General features: G+C 47.5%; 1 protein-coding gene across 1 annotated transcript; it reads right to left on the reverse strand.

Moving 5' to 3' along the window:
- Positions 1 to 652: 652 nt before the first annotated feature.
- NOL9 (nucleolar protein 9) lies at positions 653 to 25,254 on the reverse strand. The gene is made up of 13 exons (XM_038746472.1): positions 24,982 to 25,254; positions 24,796 to 24,879; positions 16,753 to 16,972; positions 14,009 to 14,136; positions 10,916 to 11,054; positions 10,255 to 10,351; positions 9,322 to 9,419; positions 7,838 to 7,999; positions 7,059 to 7,353; positions 6,469 to 6,580; positions 2,728 to 2,905; positions 1,459 to 1,592; positions 653 to 989 (listed from the first exon to the last, which is right to left on the reverse strand). Exons 1-13 carry the CDS (start codon positions 25,252 to 25,254, stop codon positions 864 to 866), a joined length of 2,046 nt encoding a protein of 681 aa, XP_038602400.1. The 3' UTR covers positions 653 to 863.
- Between the last annotated feature and the right edge of the window lie 712 nt (positions 25,255 to 25,966).

The following is a 25,966-nucleotide window of genomic DNA, read 5'->3' on the forward strand; positions in this document are numbered from 1 at the left end:
AGGACTGTACTAGCGCTACGGTATATACAAGTTCATTAGGTCCCACATAGGTCTCACAGTCTAAGCAGGAGGGAGAATGGATACTGAAGTCCCATTTTGCAGATGACGGAACTGAGGTAGAGAGAAGTGAAGTGACTTGCCCAAGGTCACACAACAGGTAAGTGAAGGAACTGGGATTAGAATGCAGGTCCCCAGACTCCCAGGGCTGTTCCCTTTCCACTAGGCCATGCTGCTTCCCTAAGAATAGTAGACTCTAAGAGTAGCAGGTTGTACTCTAATCAAAAGAATAGGCACTGGATCTCCATGCTGTTATTTCCCCATAATGGCCTGAACTTCCTTGTGTCCATCACCTTCTCCATAGCCTAAGCCATAGCCTTTTATCCTTTCTGAAGGGCACAGCATTCTTCTTTTTACTTATCCTGATCCAAACAGGACCGACAGTTTTAGGGAGCTCCGCAGAGGTGTGACACTACACAAATTCACCGAAAAAACTGTTACTCTAGGAATGATGTTCAACCTTTCCCCTGCTGCCCTCTTCTTCAAATCCCAATGAGTCAGCACATGGAGAGGACCACGTAGGAAAAGGGGTTAAAAATCATGGCAACCAAGGTTCTCCAAGGCTAAAGGAGAATCACATGGAGTTTAAGAGGAATGACTTGAAAAATATTTTAATTCAAAAACAGATAACGTACAAAACTGAAATATGAACAAAAGGAGTAAAGAGATGTTCGCCCTTTCTGCTGGACACCCTTCCCATTGTACCTATAGTTTGTCCATCGTCAGGGAAAATCAGTCAAGTTCTTTGGGAGATCTCTTTCTGTCCCTCTCCTAAAACATGCAAATCAAATCCTGAAGTGCATGCTTCAGTGGCGCTGAAGGATTCTGTTGTCACTTCCTTTTTGAAGTTGTAGGTCTCGGATCTTTTCGGATCCGTAAATTTCAAAATTGTATTCGGAAGTGACGTAAGGTATCTCTCCTTCAATTCCCGGCTGAAAAACACAAACACACCCACACCATCCCAAAGGAAGATCAAAAACCCTTCCAATCTGCGTTCTCTCCCTGGAAGGCAGAGAGCAAGGACACGATTCGGGGGTCACTGGAACCCCAAGAACAGACGCATTAAAAGTTTGCAAGCAGTCGATAGTATTTGTTCAGCGCTTCACTATGTGCACAGCACTGAACTAAGCTCTTGGGACAGTACAACAGAATTAGCAGACATGTTCCCTGTCCATAACGAGCTTACAGTTTGGACAGTTGATGAAGATAGACCACTATGTCTCTTCAAGGTGTTTTCCTAATTTACAGTCCCACTCAATTCCAGTTCTCAGAAACAAATGTTGAAAAGGGGAGAAAATCAGAGATGGGCTGCTGGGTGACTAGGCACAACCAACCAGCTTCTGATTAGGAACTCCAATGCTGATTTTAAATGGCTTGTTAAAGATCTCCCTGAAAACATACCTGGTTTTTGAAGACGCACTGAGGGAGGACGACGTTTCCAACAAGCAGGCAGTTCACTAGCCTTAGTTTTTCTGGAGGCACGGGAGTGAGAATGAGGTAAAGTCTTTTCTCCATGTCAATCCCTCGGACAATACCTTCAAGATAAATCACAGTTGGGGCCTTAGCGTCCCTATATTCTCAGAAGAGCTGTCTTAGAGCAGACAATTTAGAAAGCGACTAGTTGCCCGATACTGACATGATGCAGAAATTCAACTGCCATTTCCCAGACTCCACCTTTATCAATCAAAATGGAAACAGCGGGGCCTAGTGGAAAGAGCATGGGGCTGGGAGCTGGAACACCTGGGCTCTAATTCTAGCTCTGCCACGTGCCTGCAGTGTGACCCTGGGTAAGTTACTTAAACTGCTTTGGCCTCAGTTTCCTCATCTGTAAAATGGGGATTCAATACCTGTTCTCCATCCCCACTGAGACTGTGAGTCCCATGTGGGACAGGAACAATGCCCCGTCTGACTCATCTGATTGCACTGTATCCACCCCAGTGCTTAGTGTAGTGCTCGGCACATAGTAAGCACTTAATATATACCACAATTTTATTATCATTATCGCCAGTAACCAAAGCTAATCCCAAGTTTGCTCTTAAAAGAGGCATCCAAAAATGGGCAGAAAGCTGGCGGCGACAATATCAATCGAGAAAGCTATGTATAATGTAGGAGTCGAAAGTAAGCAGGTTCAGTTAATTTATTTCCACCCTGAACTAGTATTTTAAGGATCTCCTAGTTAGGGCTTGTATAGGAACTAGATGGAGAGGTCAGAGATTTTGCCAGTTTTTAGCTTCTTAGCTTTAGAATGCCAAAGCAGCAGCAGCTCCATCCCCTTTTCCTTTCATTTTCAGGCAATGGGAACAAGGACCATTCGAAAAAACCCCAAAGCACCACCACCAACAAAAAACACCCTCAACCAAACCAACCTGATTGCATGCTGGCCTTCTCTTTCTCAATCTTCAAACACTGAACGGTTCAAAGCAACCCACTTTCAGAAGAGATACAACTACCCTGTTAATGCTTCCCCAGAATCACCCTATCGGTTTCAAAGCAACCTCTCTATCAGGTCCCACTTGGGGGGGAAAGAAAAAAAAAGAGTACAAGTCTTATCGAAGAAGACCAAGCCTATTCCCTGACAATGGCAGGAATAGGGATCAAATCCTTGGTACATTTTGCTCTTTCTGACCCGCTCGCGCATGTTGTCTTCTGTCAATATTGGCTCAGACTCACCAAATCCCAAGCAATCACACACTGGAGTCTGTGTGAGCAAGATCGGCCCACTGTTATGGCGCTTCACCTCATCCAGTATCCTGCAAAGGCCCACCCAGCTGGCGTTGAACGCGTACAAGATATGAGTAGGAGCAACGTGAGTGTGGATGACTTGTAGGGCAACTGCATTGAACGGTACCTAAAAAATAAATGCCCCAAACAATTAATTCTACCTTGAAATCCTCTGAATTACTCAGATAAAAAGTCTAATCTCCAAAACGAACCTCGTCACGTACCCTATGGTGATTTACAAAATTCCAATCAATAGTCACTTCAGGGGAGCCAAGTAAAGGGCCTAGGTCAGATGAGGAAGTCGCAATTAGGGAATGGCAGCAGCATCCATTCCCTCTAAACCAGAGACCCTCGAGTTTTCTCTGCTGGGAGTAATATTGAAAAAGTACATCTGAAAATGTCCTGTCAAGGTTCTGGAAGTCTTTCGACCTGGATGATGCGGAACCATCCACTACTGATAAGCTTCCTAATGCACTGTCAAAATAAATTTAGAAACAAACTCCTGATATAATCTGATGGGTTAAGAAAACAGCTCGGAGCTGAATACTCTCCCACATTCCAGGACCTTACTGCCCTTAAACCTCCCCAAGGTAGATGAAAAATGATTTTCATGTCAAATGGGGACTGGATAGCTGCTCTCTATTCTTCTTAGACCGGGAGCTGTTTGGGGGCAAGAACTGTGCCTGACCTAGCACCCTTCACTCCCACTGTTTGCCTCCTTCACTCTTATGCTCAAGCTGCTGAACGCTGCTGGCGAAAGTCTAAACACCAAGCCAACCTTGTTCACTTCAAGTTTATCCTTCCCTGCCTTAACTCTGCCCTCTCCTCTGCCAAGCAAAACTATTTCTCCTCCCTTATTGATACCCATGCCCATCACCCCCTTCAGCTCTTCCGTACATTTAACTCCCTTCTCAGGCCCACTATTCCTCCCCCTCCTCCATCCCTCACCCACAACGATCTGGCCTCCTACTTCATTAGTAAAATTAACTCTATCAGGTCTGAGCTCCCCAAAGTCACTCCTCCCCCTTCTCCAACCCCCGCTCTCAACCCTCTCCGCTACTCTCCCATCCTTCCCAGCAGTTTCTTCAGATGAGATCTCCTCCCTCAAGTGCTACTCTATCCACCTGTGCTTCAGACCCCATTTCCTCTCATCTTATCAAATCTCTCGCCCCTTTCCTCCTCCCCTCCTTAACTTCCATCTTCAACCACTCACTCTCCACTGGTTCCTTCCCCTCTGCCTTCAAACACGCCCACGTCTCCCCCATCCTAAAAAAATCCCTCTCTTGACCCCACCTCCCCTTCTAGTTATCATCCCATCTCCCTTCTACCCTTCCTTTCCAAACTCCTAGAATGGGTCGTCTACACCCGCTGCCTCAAATTCCTCAACACCAACTCTCTCCTTGACCCCCTCCAATCTGGCTTCTGCCCTCTCAAAGGTCACCAATGACCTCCTTCTTGCCAAATCCAACAGCTCCTACTCTATCCTAATCCTCCTTGACCTCTCAGCTGTCTTTGACACTGTGGACCACCCCCTTTTCCTCAACACACTATCCAACCTTGGCTTCCCAGACTTGGTCCTCTTCTGGTTCTCCTCTTATCTCTCCAGTCTTCATTCTCAGTCTCCTTTGCGGGCTCCTCCTCCCCCTCCCATCCCCTTACTGTAGGGGTTCCTCAAGGGTCAGTTCTTGGTCCCCTTCTGTTCCCTATCTACACTCACTCCCTTGGTGAACTCATTCGCTCCCACAGCTTCAACTATCATCTCTACGCTGATGACACACAAATCTACATCTCTGCCCCTGCTCTCTCCCTTCCTCCAGGCTCGTGTCTCCTCCTGCCTTCAGGACATCCCCATCTGGATGCCTGCTCGCCATCTAAAACTCAATCTGTCCAAGACTGAATGCCTTATCTTCCCTCCCAAACCCTGCCCTCTCCCTGACTTTCCCGTCACTGTGGACGGCACTACCATCCTTCCCGTCTCACAAGCCCACAACCTTGGTGTCCTCCTTGACTCCGCTCTCTCGTTCACCCCACACATCCAATCCATCACCAAAACCTGCCGGTCTCACCTCGGCAACATTGCCAAGATCCGCCCTTTCCTCTCCATCCAAACCGCTACCTTGCTGGTTCAATCTCTCATCCTATTCCAAATGGATTAGCATCAGCCTCCTCTCTCATCTCCCATCCTCCTGCCTCTCCCCACTTCAGTCTATACTTCACTCTGCTGCCCGGATCATCTTTGTGCAGAAACGCTCTGGGCATGTTACTTCCCTCCTCAAAAATCTCCAGTGGCTGCCCGTCAACCTACGCATCAAGCAAAAACTCCTAACTCTCGGCTTCAAGGCTGTCCATCACCTCGCCCCCTACCTCACCTCCCTTCTCTCCTTCTACAGCCCAGCCCGCACCCTCCGCTCCTCTGCCACTAACCTTTATACTGTACCTTGTTCTCGCCTGTCCCGCCGTTGACCCCCGGCCCACGTTCTCCCCCTGGCCTGGAATGCCCTCCCTCCGCACATCCGCCAAGCTAGCTCTCTTCCTCCCTTCAAAGTCCTACTGAGAGCTCACCTCCTCCAGGAGGCCTTCCCAGACTGAGCCCCCTTTTTCCTCTCCTCCTCCCCATCCCCCTTGCCCTACCTCCTTCCCATCCCCAGTAGCTGTACATATATTTGTACAGATTTATTACTCTATTTTACTTGTACATATTTACTATTCTATTTATTTTGTTAATGATGTGCCTATGGCTTTAATTCTATTTGTTCTGACAATTTTGACACCTGTCTACATGTTTTGTTTTGTTGTCTGTCTCCCCCTTCTAGACTGTGAGCCCGTTGTTGGGTAGGGACTGTCTCTATATGTTGCCGACTTGGACTTCCCAAGCACTTGGTACAGTGCTCTGCACACAGTAAGTGCTCAATAAATATGATTGAATGAATGAATACCCTAGCACTTAATCCTTTTTTAAATGGTATTTGTTAGGCGCTTACTGAGCGCTGGGGTATCAGGTTGGACGTAGTCCCTGTCCCACATGGGGCTCACGGTCTTAATCCCCATTTTACAGATGGGGTAACAGACACAGTGGAGTGAAGTGACTTGTTCACGGTCACATGGCACACAAGTGGCAGAGCCGGGATTAGATGACGGTCCTTCTGATTCCCAGCCTCGTGCTTTTTTTTATCCATTTGGCTATGTGGCTTCTCTACTCAATAAGCAGTTAATAAGTTGCAGTATCAACAACAGTAACCACCAGTGGAACAACCTCACCCATGGAATGCTTAATTGCAAAGAAAGAGGCGATTGCCATAATATGCCACCTTAAACACATTTGGAACAGATGCTCACACAGCTGCTGGGTTCGAGTTTGGATAATAATTGTTAAGCGCGTTTGTTAAGCGCTTACTATGTGCCATGCACTGTATTAAGCACTGGGTGGGTACAAGCTGAAACGGTTGGATACAGCCCCTGTCCCCCATGGGGCTCAAAGTCTCAATCCCCAATTTACAGATGAGGTGGCTGAGCCACAGAGAAGTGAAGTGACTTCCCCAAGGTCACATAGCAGACAAGTGGCGGAGTCGGGATTAGAACCCATGACTACCTGACTCTCAGGCCCGTTCTCTATCCACTAACTCATGTTGCTTCCCAATTGTATTGGGAAATTAAAACCAGATTCGTTTCTCCCTCAGAAGCTCAGATTACCTGATATGGAATCAAACTGTGCAAAGGAAAAACAGGTTTGGGCTCCAGGGGCTGTAGCTGGCCAAGGTAACCTAACATTGCCATATCACGTAGAATGCTGCCACGAGTCCGCCTGGAAACAAAATTAGAACCAGTTAGCAGGTGTCTGAATGGGACAAGGTCCTCCCACTTAGAGACAATGGAACATAGCACATTTATCATTTCAACAGTAGGAGTACATTTGCTGCTCAACCACTTCTTTTAATGAACATGAGTCGGTGTGTTCTGCCTTTAGATTTTTCTCCAATTTTGTCTCCTTTGACCAGTTCAGGGGGAGAGGCTTCAACTCAGAAAATCTTTTTGCTTTTTTCCCCCCCCCCAATTCCCTGAGAAACCCAGCTGGTAAAGATTTCCAAGTGTCCATACTCAATGCGGCAGCATTTCTCAAAGTGGCAGATTATTTTGGCACTTTCTCTGAAAAGCTGGACTAACCGTAGATGTAGCAGCGGTCTGCTTTCCCCAGTTCTATCTAAGGCAGGATTTTCACTGTACGTTTCACTCACGCTATGGGAGACATAAGTTTCCCAGCAACCCTTGAGAATCTTACTTACATTGATTTGATACTCCCTGCAGCAGCAAACTCTGAATGTACGAAGTACAGCTTGTGTCCTGTGACTGCAGCCTGAAAACCTCTTTCCTCATTGAGCAATTCAAACCCCTCCATCTCAGAAAAGCCCAGGCTCTTATTTTTGACTTGTGGCTTCCCTCTGGTAAGCAGACCAGAAGTAACCTCGATGTACTCTGGGCTCAGGGAGGGCAAGTCCTCACACGCATCGGCACTGAACTGAACTACATGACTAGGTGACAGCAGTCGGATAAGGTCAATGAGGAGCAAAAGCCCATTACCTAGGAGGAAGGAAATTAAACAAACAATTCATTTATGGAAGTAAACACATCATTAAGTGGAGCTAATCAGCCAGGAATAACTGGCTTGTAAAAAACCACCAAAACAAACAAACAAACAACAACAACAAAAAGAAACCAAAAACCCTCAACCCTGGTTTTGGTAGGGAACCATCACATTTCATTTTGTACCTGGACTCAGACACACAACAATCTTTATCGCAGCTTCTATTTTTCTCTGCTGCGTGGCCTGTTGTTAATGGTATCTGTTAAGCCCTTCTATGTGCCAGACAATATACTAAGTGCTGGGGTAGACACAAGTTAATCAGGTTGGACACAAGTCCATGTCCCACATGGGGCTCACGGTCTTCATCCCTATTTTACAAATAAGCAAACAGGCACAGAAAAGTGACTAGTCCAAGGTCACAGCAGGGACTAGAAGTTAGGTCCTTTTGACCCCCAAGCCCATGCTTTTCCCCAGGCTTACCTTTCACCCACCCCATTGTATTGATGATCAGGGGGGCTTCTCTCTTGTAGGAATTGAATACGTATTTAACGATCTCGATGTATCTTTCACAGTCTTCCTCACAATGAGTTTCACCATAATAAACCATTTTACGGGGTGCTCTCTGGTGAGTGAATGGTGGTCCTAAAAAGATGACGACAAAGGTTTTTGGAAACTCAAGTAATTATCTAATAAGTGTGGCACCTGTTAAGTTCCAAGCAATGTACTAAGCACTGAGGTAGATAGAAGATAATCATATCGGAATCAGTCCCTATCCAACGTGAGGCTCACAGTATAAATAGGAGGGAGAAAAGGAATTGAATTCCCATTCTGTAGAAGAAGGAACTGAGGCACAGGGAAGTTAAGTGAACTGCCCAAGGTCACACAGCAGTGAAGTGGTGAGGTCAGGATTAGAACCCATGTCCCCTGACTCTAAGGCCTGTTGTCTTTCCACTAGGCCACACTGCTTCCCTGAGTTGCATTCATTTGCAAAAACAGCAATGACACTCGGTAAATTTACAAACACCATTTCATGTATTAAAAATGAGTGGTATTTATTGAGTGACTACTGAACTGCGAAACACTGCACTAAGTATTAACAGAGTGTCTACTACATGCAGAGCAACAAGTACTATAGAGAGTACAAGGGTTAAAAACCACAATCTCTGCCCTTATGGAGTTTACAGTCTAGCTGGCTGTTTATTTCCCTTTCTATTCAGAACCAAGACCACTCTTTCTAAATAATGGGATTCTGTACGAAAGGCTACTTGTCCTCTCTTCATACTGCTGGGATTCTCCTTGTGTTCCCCTTTTCACTGCACATTTAAACCTGGTCAACTGTCCAAATGACAAACACCTCCTAAAATTCTAGCACTACAGCCCAGAATAGTTTCTTCTAAAAACTTTTAAAAACTAAGTGAATGCAGAGTTCACAAGCTCAACAGAAGTAGCCAGTATGACTACTAAACCCATTCCATTAGTCAGAAAAATACCAGTTGTGTTTTTTGGGGGGGTTTTGTTTTGGACGGGGAAGGGACAGCAGGTAAGTGGGTAGAAAGCAAAGTGAGATCGTGAAATAACTGGGCTTGGGGCAGCCAAAGGACCATATGTAACAAAGAATTCACTGGCAAGAAATTCCCCGTTGATCATAGTACTTTTCTCTACATTTCTAGATAACTGTTACATTTCTAGTTACATTTCTCCTGGAAACCGCAGGACGAAAAAAAAATCCCATTTTTCACCCATAGCGGAGAACTTATTAGAAGACTCTAAATCCTGAATGTTTTGCTAACAAATAATCATCTCTCCCCCTCTAGACTCTGAGCTCGTTGTGGCTAGGAATGTATGTGTTGTGATATTGTACTCTCCCAAATGCTTAGTACAGAGCTTTGCACACAGTAAGCGCTCAATGAATCTGACTGAAATACGAGTGAATATTGAATTTCTCGATGTACTTGAAAACCCACCAAGAAGAGGCTCCGTCACAGTAAGCAAAGAAATACACCCAGGAGGAGTAAATTCTGTTTGTCCCAGATCACATTCCAAATAGTCAACGCAGGGGATACTGAAAGAAATGGAGATTTTTTAAAAAAAAAAACCCAACATTTTACACACTCTAGAGGACAGTTCTGTGCTTCAGTAGAAACCAACTCAAGACATTTCAGTATCACAGGTCTTTGTTAAATTCTCTGTTCCCTCATTAATGGGCAAGTCATAAACTCAGGAAAGTGGGGAGAAAGTAGAAGTGGGGGGAGAGAGAGGGGGAAGCGACACAATCCCAGCCCAGTGCTCTTTCCACCCAACTATGGTACACAAAACACTTCATACAAATGCACAATAGCATTCCTACAAAAGAGGCACATATGTTTCTTTTACCAAACACTTTCCTATGACATGGAGACTGCCCGGCCTGGTTGGGAAAGGGGAGGTGAAGAGCCCAGGGTTGGGAGTTAGGAAACCTGGCTTTTAGGCATGGGTTTCTGTCTGTTCTTAGGCAAGTCACTTAACATCTCAGGACCTGTGTTTCCTTGTTGGTAAAATGGGGAAAATAATCCCTGGCTCTGAGACAATTGTTACAAAAGTATTAAGGAAATGAACAGCGGTATTAGTAAAGTAAGCCCTATTTGCCTCTGTTTTGAGGAATGTGTTAACTTAAGTCTAGGGGATTTATACTTGACAACAGTGTTTAAAACAGTTACTGTCATCATGTCCTTCTTTACTGGACTTTCACCACACAGATCCTACAAATATGAATTTTGAATTGTCTTTCAAAATTTGGAAACTCAAGCTCACCTCTGTGCTATTTTTTATTAACTGCATAAAGCTAAAAGTAACACACATCTATTCGCCAAAAGGTATTCCAGGGCCATTATCACTGAGGGGAAGAAGAGGCCTCTTACCTATTCAGTAGCTGGTTAATCAGGTATCTGTTAAAAGTTGACTTGCCAACAGCCTTAGCGCCACAAGTCAGAATGACAGGGCAACCATCATCTTCCTCTGGAAGGAAAAAACAAGTACCAGACACTGAAATTTTCAGAACTAAGCGAGGGCTTAGGAATCTCACTAAGTCTCTGGTGGCTGACAGTTTCATTTATGAACAAGCTGAAAGACTAACTGCCTTGGATGCGTATGAGGGAAGGAAAAACATTTACATTGGAGAAGAGGGGATAAGGAAGCAATGATAGACAGACACAAAAGGTGGCAAATACTCCCTCCCCTCCAGAAACAGCTAGATTGCTATGCTACCACAAAGCACATCAACACTCCAGCCACTGTTTTCACTTACCCTCTCCTGCTGACACTGCACCTATAGTCTGCCAGGAACTGAAGACACCTCTGTAGATAGGTGTACCTGGTTTGGTGGGTGGGGTGGGTGGGTGTGTGCATGTGCATGTGTGCGTGCGTGCGTGCGTGCGTGTGTGTGTGTGTGTGTGTGTGTGTGTGTGTGTGTGTGTGTGTGAGATTATGCCTGGACCATCTCTGTGCTAATTAAAGAAGTTGAAGACCATTACCCACACTGCAATAACTTCAATTTAAACATAAAAATTTAAAGCTACTCACCACGACAGACGTAAATTAATTCTTCAATAGCTGAGATGCTACTTTCTGACAAATAAAAGCCACTTTTGTCATTACATTTTGAAATGCCGACAGAAGCCAGGACTTCATCTTCCGGAGAGATGCATGTATTCTTTTGTTTCTAGACAGCAATAACCCCAATTTCAAAGGTAATTCAACCTTGCAAGGAAACCATAGCCCAAAAGACAAATTTGATTTTTGAGCGGCCACTTGGGGGCTTCTAAACATCTACTCCAGAATGGCTCACAACAGTGCCTTGCGCCCAATGGGGGCTCAATAAATACCATCACTACTACAAGTATAAATCTTCCCCCTTAACAAGGGAATCGGTGGTATTTACTGAGTGCTTATTGTGTGCCAAGCATTATACTAAGCTCTTGGGAGAGTTCGGTACAAGAGAGTTGCTAGATGCGCTCTCTGCCCTCTACGGCACATCTTTTGCCCAGACCAGCATGTTAATCAATGCCTTGTCATTCACATGCAGAATATCACAACATTGGGCAATGAACCCTTCCCTTGGAGCCTTGAGGAGCCCCAAGGGATCCTATTTTGCCGATTTGTACTTCCCAAGCACTTAGTACAGTGCTCTACGCAAAGTAAGCGCTCAATAAATACGACTGAATGAGCGAATCCCGGCTCCCCAGCAGCCCTAAAGAGGCTAAAATCAGCCTATTGTCCACCAAGACTCGGGCCCAGAAGGGGGCCTGGGTCCACCTGGTGGGTGTCCCATCCGACATTTAGGTTGGGCTCCAAGGTACTCCTAGGTCCCTTGTTCAAACCCAGGTCCCTTGCTTTTGTTGCTCTTTATTCACTTTCTTGGACAGCTCACTCCCTCTCCTGTATGGTCTCCACTTCGGAGTCTTTTGCGACTCCTCTCTCATTTCCCCCACCTCCTCCCCGCCACAAAAATCCAGCCTGTCAACAAGTCTACCGATTTTTCTCCGCTGAGACGATTTTCATGGGTCTTTCTATTCCCCGGCAATGTCACAGCCACCCCCTCGATGATCGCTTCCCACCCGGGCTGCTGCATCAGTCTTCCTCCTCCTGACTCTTTCCCTTCCTACTCCATCCTTCAGGTGCTCAGCCAATCAATCAGTGGTATTCATCGAGCACTTACTGTGGGCAGAGCACTTTACTAAGTGCTTAACAGAGTATAATCAATCAATCGTATTTATTGAGCGCTTACTGTGTGCAGAGCACTGGACTAAGCGCTTGGGAAGTACAAGTTGGCAACATATAGAGACAGTCCCTACCCAACAGTGGGCTCACAGTCTAAAATGGGGAGACAGAGAACAAAACCAAACATACTAACAAAATAAAATAAATAGAATAGATATGTACAAGTAAAATGAATAAATAAATAGAGTAATAAATATGTACAAACATATATACATATATACAGGTGCTGTGGGGAAGAGAAGGAGGTAAGATGGGGGGGATGGAGAGGGGGACGAGGGGGAGAGGAAGGAAGGGGCTCAGTCAGGGAAGGCGTCCTGGAGGAGGTGAGCTCTCAGTAGGGCCTTGAAGGGAGGAAGAGAGCTAGCTTGGCGGATGGGCAGAGGGAGGGCATTCCAGGCCCGGGGGATGACGTGGGCCGGGGGTCAATGGCGGGACAGGCGAGAACGAGGTACAGTGAGGAGATTAGCAGCAGAGGAGCGGAGGGTGCGGGCTGGGCTGGAGAAGGAGAGAAGGGAGATGAGGTAGGAGGGGGCGAGGTAATGGAGAGCCTTGAAGCCCAGGGTGAGGAGTTTCTGCCTGATGCGCAGACTGACTGGTAGCCACTGGAGATTTCTGAGGAGAGGAGTAACATGCCCAGAGCGTTTCTGGACAAAGACAATCCGGGCAGCAGCATGAAGTATGGATTGAAGTGGGGAGAGACAAGAGGATGGGAGATCAGAGAGAAGGCTGACACAGTAGTCCAGCCGGGATAGGATGAGAGCTTGAACGAGCAGGGTAGCGGTTTGGATGGAGAGGAAAGGGCTGATCTTGGCAATGTTGCGGAGCTGAGACCGGCAGGTTTTGGTGACGGCTTGGATTTGAGGGGTGAATGAGAGAGCGGAGTCGAGGATGACACCAAGGTTGCGGGCTTGTGAGACGGGAAGGATGGTAGTGCCGTCAACAGAGATGGGAAAGTCAGGGAGAGGGCAGGGTTTGGGAGTTCATGAAGGAGTTCATTCTTGGACATGTTGAGTTTGAGGTGGCGGGCAGACATTCAGATGGAGATGTCCTGAAGGCAGGAGGAGATGCGAGCCTGGAGAGAGGGGCAGAGAGCAGGGGCAGAGATGACCCAAGACTCTGGGTCAGGAACAGGAGCAGGGAAGTGGGGCAATCGCTGAAGGGACTTGAGACCCAGAGAGGGCTTGATGAATAGGGAGATGAGCCCATTCCAAGATAGGAGGGATGGAGTCATCATAGTGTAAGGCTGAAGATGGCCCTAGGGGAGGAGAGTGGGGGTGAGAGGGAGGAGAGGGTCAGGGGTGCCAATGAAGGGAGTGGATTGAGAGATCAGATGGTGATCTCCTCTTGCGAAACAGCAGAGAAGCAGGAGAAAGATGAGCACAGGGTAGTGGCATGGTGAGAAGCCGTGTAGGGGGCGGTGGCTACGGGGAGTTCACAGCTGACGGCTTCCATTTTACCAACAAAGTAATCAGTGAGGTTATCAGCAGTCTGGGAGGAAAGCAGATGGAGAAACTGGGGGTCACAGAGGACTTTAAAGACATTTTTGAAACAGAATAAACGCCACAGGAATGGAACTATTATTTCATCAGTGACTGGCATGAGGGAGACAACGTAACAAAACGTTTTCCAAGGGATTTTCAGTGAACAGTACAGTGATAACTTCTTTCAGTGTACATCAGTCATGAATCCCAGGCATATGTAATATGCAAAACGATATTCGATCTACACTTTAGCTAGGCATACTTTCCCTCAATAATACAGAATTGTTTGATCGGGATCCCCTTCACAACAACCTTCTGCACCTCTGCACTAGAAGATGGTATCGACAGTGAAATTCGCCAACGGGTGCGTGTGTGGAGGCAAGAAAGTGTCAGAACAAACCAATGAACACGCTACCTTTTTGGTGAAAATGTTAGCGAAATTGAGATGACTAAGAATGAAGCTTGTCACGGAGGTCTCCAGATGTTCCAGGAGGACAATGGAACACAAAGGGGAAAATTCTTTCATCAGCTGATTTCTGTTTGCTGCAAAATGAGAGAGAGAGATTATGTTAGAACAATAACAGTTCATCTGAAACTCAGGAGTGGACAAAAAAGAGCCCACAAATTACAAGGCTACAGGGAATGTTATATGAACTCTACAAAACAACCGTAACATCTTCTGCTAAAAACAGAGAAGCAGCGTGGCTCAATGGAAAGAGCACGGGCTTTGGAGTCAGAGGTCACGGGTTCAAATCCCAGCTCTGCCAATTGTCAGCTGTGTGGCTTTGGGCAAGTCACTTTACTTCTCTGGGCCTCAGTTCCCTCATCTGTAAAATGGGAATTAAGACTGTGAGCCTCCCATGGGATGACCTGATCACCTTGTAACCTCCCCAGGGCTTAAAACAGTGCTTCGCACAGAGTAAGCGCTTAATAAATGCCATTAAGAAAAAAAGCTAAAATGTTTTATGATGGAGGTTCAAGTTTGGCACAATGCAAAGAATACACAACTTAACCTCAAAGGATCAGGAGGAAATTTACATGAAAAAAAAAAAACAATTGTGTTACTGAACGTGGAATTTGCCTAGGATGTTCCAGTTGGCAATTCTAGTACCAAAACAATTTAAAATTTCTTTGGATCCTGACAGCTCAACTCTCCCACAGTTCCAAAGGAACTTGCTAACTGACCAATTAGGACATCATCATTAGCCTTAAGTGCCTTCTGTGGGCAGAGGACTGTAAACGAATCTATCCCTGCCCTCAACTATTAGATAACAATCTAATAGTCTCTAGTGCTTGGCTACAAATCAATCAAATTGATTGAGCACTAACTGTGTGCAGAGCACTGTACTAAGCACGTAGGAGAGTACTGTGTGCAGAGCACTGTACTAAGTGTGTGGGAGAGTACAACAGAACAGAGTTGGTGGACATGTTCCCTACCCACAACAAGCTTAAAGTCTAGAGAGGGGGACAGGCGTTAATATAAATAAATTACAGATACTTAAGTCCTGTAGGGCTTAGGGAGGGTGAATAAAGAATGCAAATCCAAGTGCAAGGATGAATAGAAGGGAGTGGGAGAAGAGGAAATGAGGGCTTAGTCGTGGAAGGCCTCTTGGAAAAACGTGTGCTTTAAAAAACGAGGCTTTCAAGGTGGGGAGTGTGATCGTCTGTCGGATCAGAAGAGGGAGAGCATTCTAGGCCAGAGGCAGGATGTGGATGAGGGGTCACAGCGAGATAGACTGTAGCTCGAGGTACAGTGAGTAGGCTGGCAAAGCGTGAGGGCTGAGTTGTAATAGGAAATCAGGGAGGTAAGGTAGAAGGGGGCCAGGGGGCAAGGTGATTGAGTGCTTTGAAGTCTAAAGTAAGGAGTTTCTGTTTGATGGATGGGCCACCACTGGCGTTCGAGGAGTGAGGAAAAATGGCCCGAACATTTTTGTAGAAAAATGATCGAGGCAGCAGAGTGAAGTATGTACTGGATTGGGGTGAGAAAGGAGGCAGGGAGTTCCAAGGTAGGATAGGATACTTGCTTGGATTAAGGCGGTTGCAGTTTGGAGGGAGAGGAAAGGGAGGAATTTACTACCCTGCAAAGCAGACATTTATCCTAATACCAGATCTACTTTCCTCAGTTGCAGGAGTAATTCCAACGCTTTTTCCTCATGACTGGCTCATCTCAAGCATGACATTTCATTCATTCATTCATTCAATTGTATTTATTGAGCACTTACTGTGTGCAGAGCACTGTACTAAGCGCTTGGGAAGTACAAGTTGGCAACATATAAAGATGGTCCCTACCCAACAAACGGGCTCACAGTCTAGAAGGGGGAGACAGACAACAAAAGCAAACACGTAGACAGGTGTCAAAGTCATATGTTATGACAGCATAACGTAGCCCATCGCCTTGTGCCCCGCCAAGATACCACCAACTGCGTAGTCTCCCAAAACTGGAGAGAGACCCAACAAAATTTCTTAGCATCTCAACAATTTGAGTGGGTTCGTGTCTTCAAAAATTATATCCATTGTGTTGGTATATTGTAGAGAAACGGCATGGCCTAGTGGATAGAGTACAGGCCTAGGAGTCAGAAGGACCTGGGTTCAAATCCTAGCTCCACCACTTGACTGCTGCTGTTTGACCCTGGGCAAGTCCCTTAACTTCTCTGTGCCACAGTTACTTCATCTGTAAAATGGGGATTATGACCGTGAGTCCCATGTGGGACGTGGACTGTGTCCAATCTGATTACCTTGTGGCCACCTCAGCCCAAGTACAGTGCTTGGCACACAGAGTAAGGACTTAAATATAAGAGCATAACAACTGTCACATTTACTATTTGAAGCATATGCATGGGGACTTTTTGACTGCTCTGAATTACAAAATTTGCCAGGATTCCTGGTTGCGCAGCTATGCACCAGTGGCACAGATCCCTTATTCACTTTAGCACAAGAGAAAACAGCAACGGGCCCTGTAATCATCAAAACTAACCCGAGGGAGAGTCTTTATGGGTGCATCATATGGCCAAGACCTTGGGTCCTCCGCTGGCCTTTTCAATTTCTCTCTCTCACACTCACACACATGCACGTGCACTCTCTCTCTCTCTCTCTCACAGGTGAAATTCGCCATCAGTGGTGTCGTCTTCAAGTATAAAGGACAACTAGAGCGGTAATTACCTAGGGAAAGATGTGCCTTAAGTAACTCCCGGGCTTCTGTTCTCATCTCCTTCTTGGTCTTTTCAGGCATGGAGTAGCCGACAGCTTCGATAGAGAGCGCGCAGTGGGTGTGGGAAGAGAAGAGGTTGTAGGCCCGCTGGCCCGGGCTGATGGTAAAACCAAACACCTGCACCCGGCCGTACAGACACGTCACTTGGCATTTTCCGGTGAAGGTCAGAACCTAGCAGAGGAAAGGAGATGGTAGAGAATGCATAATGGCAGACTACAAACTGGGTTAGGCACTGTACTCGTTCATTGTAACAGGACCCTCCCTCAATCGGCTCTCCCCCTCCTACCTAGCCTCACTCACACGCTTCGCTCCTCTAACGCCAACCGACTCGCTGTACCTCGATCTCATCTGTCTGGCCGTTCCCTCCAGCATACACCCTCCTTCCGGCCTGGAACTCCCTCCCGCTTCAGACCTGACAGACCTCCCCTCTCCCCACCTTCAAAGCTCCAGGAAATGTGTCTGTTTATTGGTATACTGTATTCTCTCTATACTAAGTGCTTAGTACAGTGCTCTGCACGCAGTAAGTGCTCAATAAATTTGACTGACTGAATGAATATCTCCTCCAAGATTTCCCTGAAACCCCTCATTTCCCCACCCTATTCTCCCTCCCTTCTGCATCACCTAGGCACTTGGGTCTCCAGACTGTAAACTCAATGTGGGCAGGGAATGTGTTTACTGCTACAGTGTACTCTCCCAAGCGGTTAGTACAGCGCTCTGCACTCAGTAAGCACTCAAATACAACTGAATGAATCGTTATGGTACTTCGATATTTAAGCACTTACTATGTGTCAAGCACTGTGGTAGGTGCAAGACAATCAGGTCAGAAACGGTCCCTGTCCCACATGGGGCTCACAATCTAAGCAGGACGCAGGATGGGCATTTGATCCCCATTTTTGCAGATGAGGGAACGGAGGCACAGAGGAGTGACTTGCCCAGGATCACACAGCAGTCCTCTGGCTCCCAGGCCTGCGGGTCACGCTGCCTCTCTACTCTCCCAAGTGCTTAGTATAGTGCTAGGTTCAGAAGAAGCGCTCAATAAATACCACCGATTAATTGATCCTGATCTATGTTTGAGTGCCTTGGGCATGCACCAGGGATTCAACATCTGTGTCATGTGGCTGGAAGCTAAAGCAGCAGTAAATCTTGAAGGAGAATAATGGGGATGGACAACTAAACCTGCTGCCCGGGGACCCCCAGGTTGATTCCTTCTATTCTGGCTTCCTTCAACACCAATTCCAAACTACCCATCCCCGGTTCCTTTTCTTCCCACCGCCCCTTTAGTCCTTATTCCTCTATCATCTCCCACCCCCTGTCAGCTCCTATCTTCGTCTCCCAACTCTCATACTCCGTGGTGAGTGCGGCATGGTGTAGTGGATACAGCACAGGCCTGTGAGTCTAATGTCTGCTCTGCCACTTGTCTGCTGCTGCTTAAGAAGTTACTTAACTTCTCTGTGCCTGAGTTACCTCATCTCTAAAATGGGGACTGAGACTGCGAGTCCCATGTCGGGCAAGGGACGGTGTCCAACCCCATTTGCTTGTATCCACCCCAGCGCTTAGTACTGTGCCTGGCACATAGTAAGTGCTTAACAAATACCATCATTATTTTTATTATTATTATTATTATTATGAGAAGCACCGTGGCTTAGTGGAAAGAGCATGGGCTTGGATGTCAGAGGCTGTAGGTTCTAATCCCGGCTCCACCACTTGTCAGCTATGTGACTTGGGGCAAGTCACTTAACTTCTCTGTGCCTCAGTTCCCCCATCTGTAAAATGGGGATTAAGACTGAGAGCCCCATGTGGGACAACCAGATAGGCTTGTATCTCCCCCAGAGCTTAGAACAGTGCTTGGCACACAGTAAGCGCTTAATACCATTATTATTATTATTATAGAGATCTGCACACAATAAGTGCTTAGGACAGATCATTCAATTGTATTTACTGAATGCATACTGTGTGTTGAGCACTGTACTAAGCACTCGGGAGGGTACAGTACAACAAATAATAATAGTAATGATAGTATTTGATAATGTGTTAAGCACTTAGTATGTGCTGGGCGCTGTATACACAAGCTAATTGGGTTGGACAGTCCCCGTCCCACGTGGGGCTCAGTCTCGATCTGCATTTTACAGATGAGGGAACCGAAGCCCAGAGAAGTGAAGTGACTTGCCCAAAGTCACACAGCACCGAAGTGGCGGAGCCAGGATTAGAACCCATGACCCGTTGACTCCCTGGCCTGTGCTCTCTCCACTGTGCCTCGGTTCCCTCATCCGTCAAATGGAGATGAAGACTGTGAGCCCCACGTAGGCCAACCTGTTCCCCTTATAACCTCCCCGGTGCTTAGAACAGTGCTTGGCACATAGAAAGCGCTTAACAAATACCATTATCATTATAGTGCTCTGCACAGAATAAGCACTTGACAGATCATTCAATTGTATTTACTGAATGCATACTGTGTGTACAGCGTTGTACTGAGCACTCAGGAGAGTACAATACAGCGAATAATAATAATAATACCCAGGTCCTCTGGCTCCCAGGCCTGTGGGTCACACTGCCTCTCTACTTTCCCAAGTGCTTAGTATAGTGCTAGGTTCAGAAGAAGCGAATAATAATAATAATGATGGTATTTGTTAAGCACTTCGTGTATGTGCTGGGCTCTGTATTAAGCCCTGGGGTAGATACAAGCTAATGAGGTTGGACAGTCCCCGTCCCACGTGCCATTGTGATCATCATCCATCAGAGAAGCGACGTGGCTCAGAGGAAAGAGCACGGGCTAGGAAGTCAGAGGTCATGGGTTCTAGTCCCGACTCCACCACTTATTAGCTGGGTGACTTTGAGGCACAAGAGAAGTGAAGTGACTTGGCCAGTGACCTCATCTGTAAAATGGGGATGAAGACTGTGAGCCCCACGTGGGACAACCTGATCACCTTGTATCCCCCCAGTGCTTAGAACAGTGCCCTACTGTGCCCTCAAAGCCCTACCGAGAGCTTTAAAGCCCTACTGAGAACTCACCTCCTCCAGGAGGCCTTCCAGACTAAGCTCCCCCTTTTCCTCTCCTCCTCCCCCCCCCCCAGCCCTACCTCCTTCCCCTCCCCACAGCACTTGCATATATTTGCACAGATTTATTACTCTATTTTACTTGTACATATTTGCTATTCTATTTATTTTGTTAATGGCATGCATAGAGCTAAAATTCTATTTATTCTGATTATTTTGACACCTGTCTACATGTTTTGTTGTCTGTCTCCCCCTTCTAGACTGTGAGCCCACTGTTGGGTGGGGACCGTCTCCGTTGCGGACTTGGACTTCCCAAGCACTTAAGTGCTCTGCACACAGTACGCGCTCATTAAATATGACTGAAGGAATGAATAGTAAGCGCTTAAACACAGGCGCTTAGAACAGTGCTTGCCACAGAGTAAGTGCTTAAAAAATACCAGCGCTTAGAACAGTGCTTGCCACATAGTAAGCGCTTGGCCTAATATCAGCGCTTAGAACAGTGCTTGCCACATAGTAAGTGCTTGGACTAACACCAGCGCTTAGAACAGTGTTTGCCACATAGTAAGCACTTTGGACTACTACCAGCGCTTAGAACAGTGCTTGCCACATAGTGAGTGCTTGGACTAATACCAGCGCTTAGAACAGTGCTTGCCACATAGTAAGCGTTTGGCCTAATACCAGCGCTTAGAACAGTGCTTGCCACATAGTAAGCGCTTGGACTAATACCAGTGCTTAGAACAGTGCTTGCCACATAGTAAGTGCTTAAACAAATACCAGGGCTTAGGACAGGGCCTGACACGTAGTAAGCGCTTAACAAATACCGGCGCTTAGAACAGTGCCTGTCACACAGTAAGCGCTTAACAAATACCGGCGCTTAGACCAGTGCCTGCCACACAGTAAGCGCTTAACAAATACCAGCGCTTAGAACAGTGCCTGCCACACAGTAAGAGCTTAACAAATACCGGCGCTTAGAACAGTGCTTATCACATAATAAGCACGTAACAAATATCGGCACTTAGAACAGGGCTTGTCACGTAATAAGCGCTTAACAAACACGGGCGCTTAGAAAGGTGCCTGCCACATAGTACGCGCTTAACAAATACAATCATTATTATTACCCTCATCCATAGGCCGCGGCCCACCGGCCGCCCACGACGAGCTTCCACTGTGGAGCTCCACGCGGGCCCAGCCGACTAGCCTGCACTAGCCCGGCGGGTGCTGAGGAGAATCATAAGGAATAATAATGACGGCACGTATTCATTCATTCATTCAATCGTATTTATTGAGCGCTTACTGTGTGCAGAGCACTGTACTAAGCGCTTGGGAAGTACAAGTTGGCAACAGGTTCCTACCCAACAGTGGGCTCACAGTCTAGAAGGGGGAGATAGAGAACAAAACAAAACATATTAACAAAATAAAATAGAGTAATGAATATGTACAAACATATATACATATATACAGGTGCTGTGGGGAGAGGGCGGGGGGAGTAAGTAGTCTCTCCCCACGTGGCCTGAAGGGCCTGGCTCACCCAAAGTACGAGCGGGAGTTCAGAAGGGCAAGGTTTCTCTCTGAATGGTATTGAATTCCTCTGGACCGACTCCAGAGAGGGTTGATTTCTGGTATTTATTTTACTGATACATATTTACTATTCTGTTTATTTTATTTTGTTAATATGTGTTGTTTTGTTGTCCGTCTCCCCCTTCTAGACTGTGAGCCCGCTGTTGGGTAGGGACTGTCTCTATATGTTGCCAACTTGTACTTCCCAAGCGCTTAGCCCAGTGCTCTGCACACAGTAAGCGCTCAATAAATATGATTGAATGAATGAATGAAGGAGCCCACTGTTGGGTAGGGACCGTCTCTATATGTTGCCAACTTGTACTTCCCAAGTGCTTAGTCCAGTGCTCTGCACACAGTAAGCGCTCAATAAATACGACTGAATGAATGAATAAATGAGGGGGAGGAGGAGAGGAAGGAGGCCTTCCCAGACTGAGCCCCCTCCTTCCTCTCTCCATCCCCACAGCACCTGTATATACGTATATATGTTTGTACGTATTTATTACTCCATTTATTTTACTTGCACATATTTACTATTCTATTCATTTTATTAATATGTGTTGTTTTGTTGTCTGTCTCCCCCTTCTAGACTGTGAGCCCGCTGTTGGGTAGGGACCGTCTCTAGATGTTGCCAACTTGTACTTCCCAAGCGCTTAGTCCAGTGCTCTGCACACAGTAAGCGCTCAATAAATACGATTGAATGAATGAATGGGGGAGGAGGAGGAGAGGAAGAAGGGGGCTCAGTCTGGGAAGGCTTCCTGGAGGAGGTGAGCTCTCAGTAGGGCTTTGAAGGGGTTCATTCATTCATTCAATCATATTTATTGAGTGCTTACCATGTGCAGAGCACCGTACTAAGCGCTTGGGAAGTACAGGCTGGCAATATATAGCAGCGTGGCTCAGTGGAAAGAGCCCGGGCTTTGGAGTCAGAGGTCATGGGTTCGAATCCCGGCTCCACCACATGTCTGCTGTGTGACCTTGGGCAAGTCACTTAACTTCTCTTAGCCTCAGTACCCTCATCTGTAAAAATGGGGATGAAGACTGTGAGCCCCATGTGGGACAACCTGATCACCTTGTATCCCCCCCAGCGCTTAGAACAGTGCTTTGCACGTAGTAAGTGCTTAACAAATGCCATCATCATTATCATTATATAGAGACGGTCCCTACCCAACAGTGGGCTCACGGTCTAGAGGGGAAAAAGTAAGAGAAGCACAACCCGCGCGGGGAAACCCCAGTGGATTTCTAGTCCATCGCCTTAACCACTCGGCTACGAAGGGATAATAATAATAACAATGGCATTTATTAAGCGCTTAGTATGTGCAGAGCACTGTACTAAGCGCTTGGGAAGTACAAGTTGGCAACATATGGAGACAGTCCCCACCCAACGGTGGGCTCACAGTCTAGAAGGGGGAGACAGACAACAAAACAAAACATATTAACAAAATAAAATAAATAGAATAGTATTCTACTATTATTTATTTATTGTTATAATAATAATAATGTTGGCATTTATTAAGTGCTTACTATGTGCAAAGCACCGTTCTAAGGGCTGGGGAGGTTACAAGGTGATCAGGTTGTCCCAAGGGGGGGGGCTCGGTCTTCATCTCCATTTTACAGATGAGTTAACTGAGGGCCAGGGAAGGGAAGTGACTCGCCCAAAGTCACACAGCTGACAGTTGGTGGCGCCGGGACTTGAACCCGTGACCTCTGACTCCAAAGCCCGGGCTCTTTCCACTGAGCCACACTGCTTGCACTTACCCGATAATAATAATAATAGCAATGGCATTTATTAAGCGCTTACTATGTGCAAAGCCCTGTTCTAAGGGCTGGGGAGGTTACAAGGTGATCAGGTGGTCCCACGGGGGTGGGGGGGGGGGCTCGGTCTTCATCCCCATTTTAGAGATGAGGTAACTGAGGCCCAGAGAAGCGAAGTGACTCGCCCAAAGTCACACAGCTGGCAATTGGCAGGGCCAGGATTCGAACCCCTGACTCCAGAGCCCGTGCTCTTTCCACTGAGCCACACTGCTTGCACTCACTTACCCAATAATAACGATAATAGCAATGGCATTTATTAAGCGCTTGCTATGTGCACAGCTTTTGTTCTAAGGGCTGGGGAGGTTACAAGGTGATCAGGTGGTCCCACGTGGGGCTCACACTCTTCATCCCCATTTTAGAGATGAGGGAACTGAGGGCCAGAGAAGGGAAGTGACTCGCCCAAAGTCACACAGCTGGCAATCGGCAGGGCCAGGATTCGAACCCCTGACTCCAAAGCCCGTGCTCTTTCCACGGAGCCACACTGCTTGAAGTGAAGTGACTCGCTCAAAGTCACACGGCTGAGAAGTGGCAGAGCCGAGATGATGTATCAAGGGCTGTATTAAGCTACCAATCAATCTGCGCATCAGGCAGAAACTCCCCACCCTGGGCTTCAAGGCTGTCCATCCCCTCGCCCCCTCCTACCTCCCCTCCCTTCTGTCCTTCTCCAGCCCAGCCCGCACCCTCCGCTCCTCCGCCGCTGATCTCCTCACCGTTAGGCCTCGCTCTCGCCTGTCCCGCCGTCGACCCCCGGCCCACGTCCTCCCCCGGGCCTGGAATGCCCTCCTCCCTCTGCCCATCCGCCAAGCTAGCTCTCTTCCTCCCTTCAAGGCCCTACTGAGAGCTCACCTCCTCCAGGAGGCCTTCCCAGACTGAGCCCCTTCCTTCCTCTCCCCCTCGTCCCCCTCTCCATCCCCCCCATCTTACCTCCTTCCCTTCCCCACAGCACCTGTATATATGTACATATGTTTGTACATATTTATTACTCTATTTATTTATTTTAATTGTACCTACCTATTCTATTTATTTTATTTTGTTAGTATGTTTGGTTTTGTTCTGTATCCTACTTGTTTTATTTTGTATCCTACTTGTTTTATTTTGTATCCTACTTGTTTTATTTTGTATCCTACTTGTTTTATTTTGTATCCTACTTGTTTTATTTTGTATCCTACTTGTTTTATTTTGTATCCTACTTGTTTTATTTTGTATCCTACTTGTTTTATTTTGTATCCTACTTATTTTATTTTGTATCCTACTTATTTTATTTTGTTGGTATGTTTGGTTCTGTTCTCTGTCTCCCCCTTTTAGACTGTGAGCCCACTATCGGGTAGGGACTGTCTCTATGTGATGCCAATTTGTACTTCCCAAGCGCTTAGTACAGTGCTCTGCACATAGTAAGCGCTCAATAAATACGATTGATTGATTGATTGATTCTGTCTCCCCCTTTTAGACTGTGAGCCCACTGTTGGGTAGGGGCCGTCTCTAGATGTTGCCAACTTGTACTTCCCAAGCGCTTAGTCCAGTGCTCTGCACATAGTAAGCGCTCAATAAATACGATTGATGATGATGATGAAGCGCTCCCCCCCCGCCCCCCCCCTCACCGTCCCCCCCACCGCCCCGTCGTCGTGTTTTCGGACCTGAGGTTGGGGCAGGAGCAGCAGGGCCCGGCCCTCGCCCGCCCGCAGGACCAGGCCTTCCCACGGCGGGGCCGGGGGCCGGGACTCGGGACCCGAGGAGGACGGGGAGGAGGAGGAGGAGCCGCCGCCGCCCCCGCCGCCCTCCTCAGCCTCCTCCTCCTCCGCGGCCTCCTCCTCCTCCGCGGCCGCGAGCCCATCCTCCGGCTCGTCCTCCTCCTCCTCGTCGTCGTCATGGCGACCCCGGCGGCGGTCCCGCTCCCCCTCGGACTCCTCCCTCCAACGCTGCTGCTGCTGCCGCTGCCTCCAGCGCCGCCGGTTCTCCCTGGCCGGGCCGAGGGGGCCTCTCCGCGGCCGCTGAGGCGCGCCCGGGGCCGGCCGGGGGCGGCCCGGGGCCGGCCGGAGCTGCGACCACAGCAGCCGGCACCGCCGCCATTTGCTCACGAACAGGTCGTCCGCCATGGCCGGACGGCCTCCCTCCCTCCCTCACGGACTTCTCGCGAGACCGGCCTCCCTCCCGCACGGACTTCTCGCGAGAACGCCCGCCCCGCCGCCCGGGCAGAGAGGCCCTGAAGGAGCCGGGGGGAGGGCGGCGCGCCCCCTCCTGGTGGCCCACGGACCGCAGCCTTTTCGTCCGGAGCCTCGGGAGAATAACAATGATAATGGCATTTAGTAAGCGCTTACTATTCATTCATTCATTCAATCGTATTTATTGAGCGCTTACTGCGTGCGGAGCACTGGGCTAAGCGCTTGGGAAGTACAAGTTGGCAACATAGAGAGACGGTCCCTACCCAACAGTGGGCTCCTTCATTCATTCAATCGTATTTATTGAGCGCTTACTGTGTGCAGAGCACTATACTAAGCGCTTGGGCAGTACAAGTTGGCAACATAGAGAGACGGTCCCTACCCAACAGCGGGCTCATTCATTCATTCATTCAATCGTATTTATTGAGCGCTTACTGTGTGCGGGGCACTGGGCTAAGCGCTTGGGAAGTACAAGTTGGCAACATAGAGAGACGGTCCCTACCCAACAGTGGGCTCCTTCATTCATTCATTCATTCATTCATTCATTCATTCAATTGTATTTATTGAGCGCTTACTGTGTGCAGAGCACTTCACTAAGCACTTGGGAAGTACAAGTTGGCAACATATAGAGACGGTCCCTACCCAACAG

This window comes from Tachyglossus aculeatus, chromosome 5 (assembly GCF_015852505.1).
Source record: "Tachyglossus aculeatus isolate mTacAcu1 chromosome 5, mTacAcu1.pri, whole genome shotgun sequence".
Lineage (NCBI taxonomy): Eukaryota > Metazoa > Chordata > Mammalia > Monotremata > Tachyglossidae > Tachyglossus > Tachyglossus aculeatus.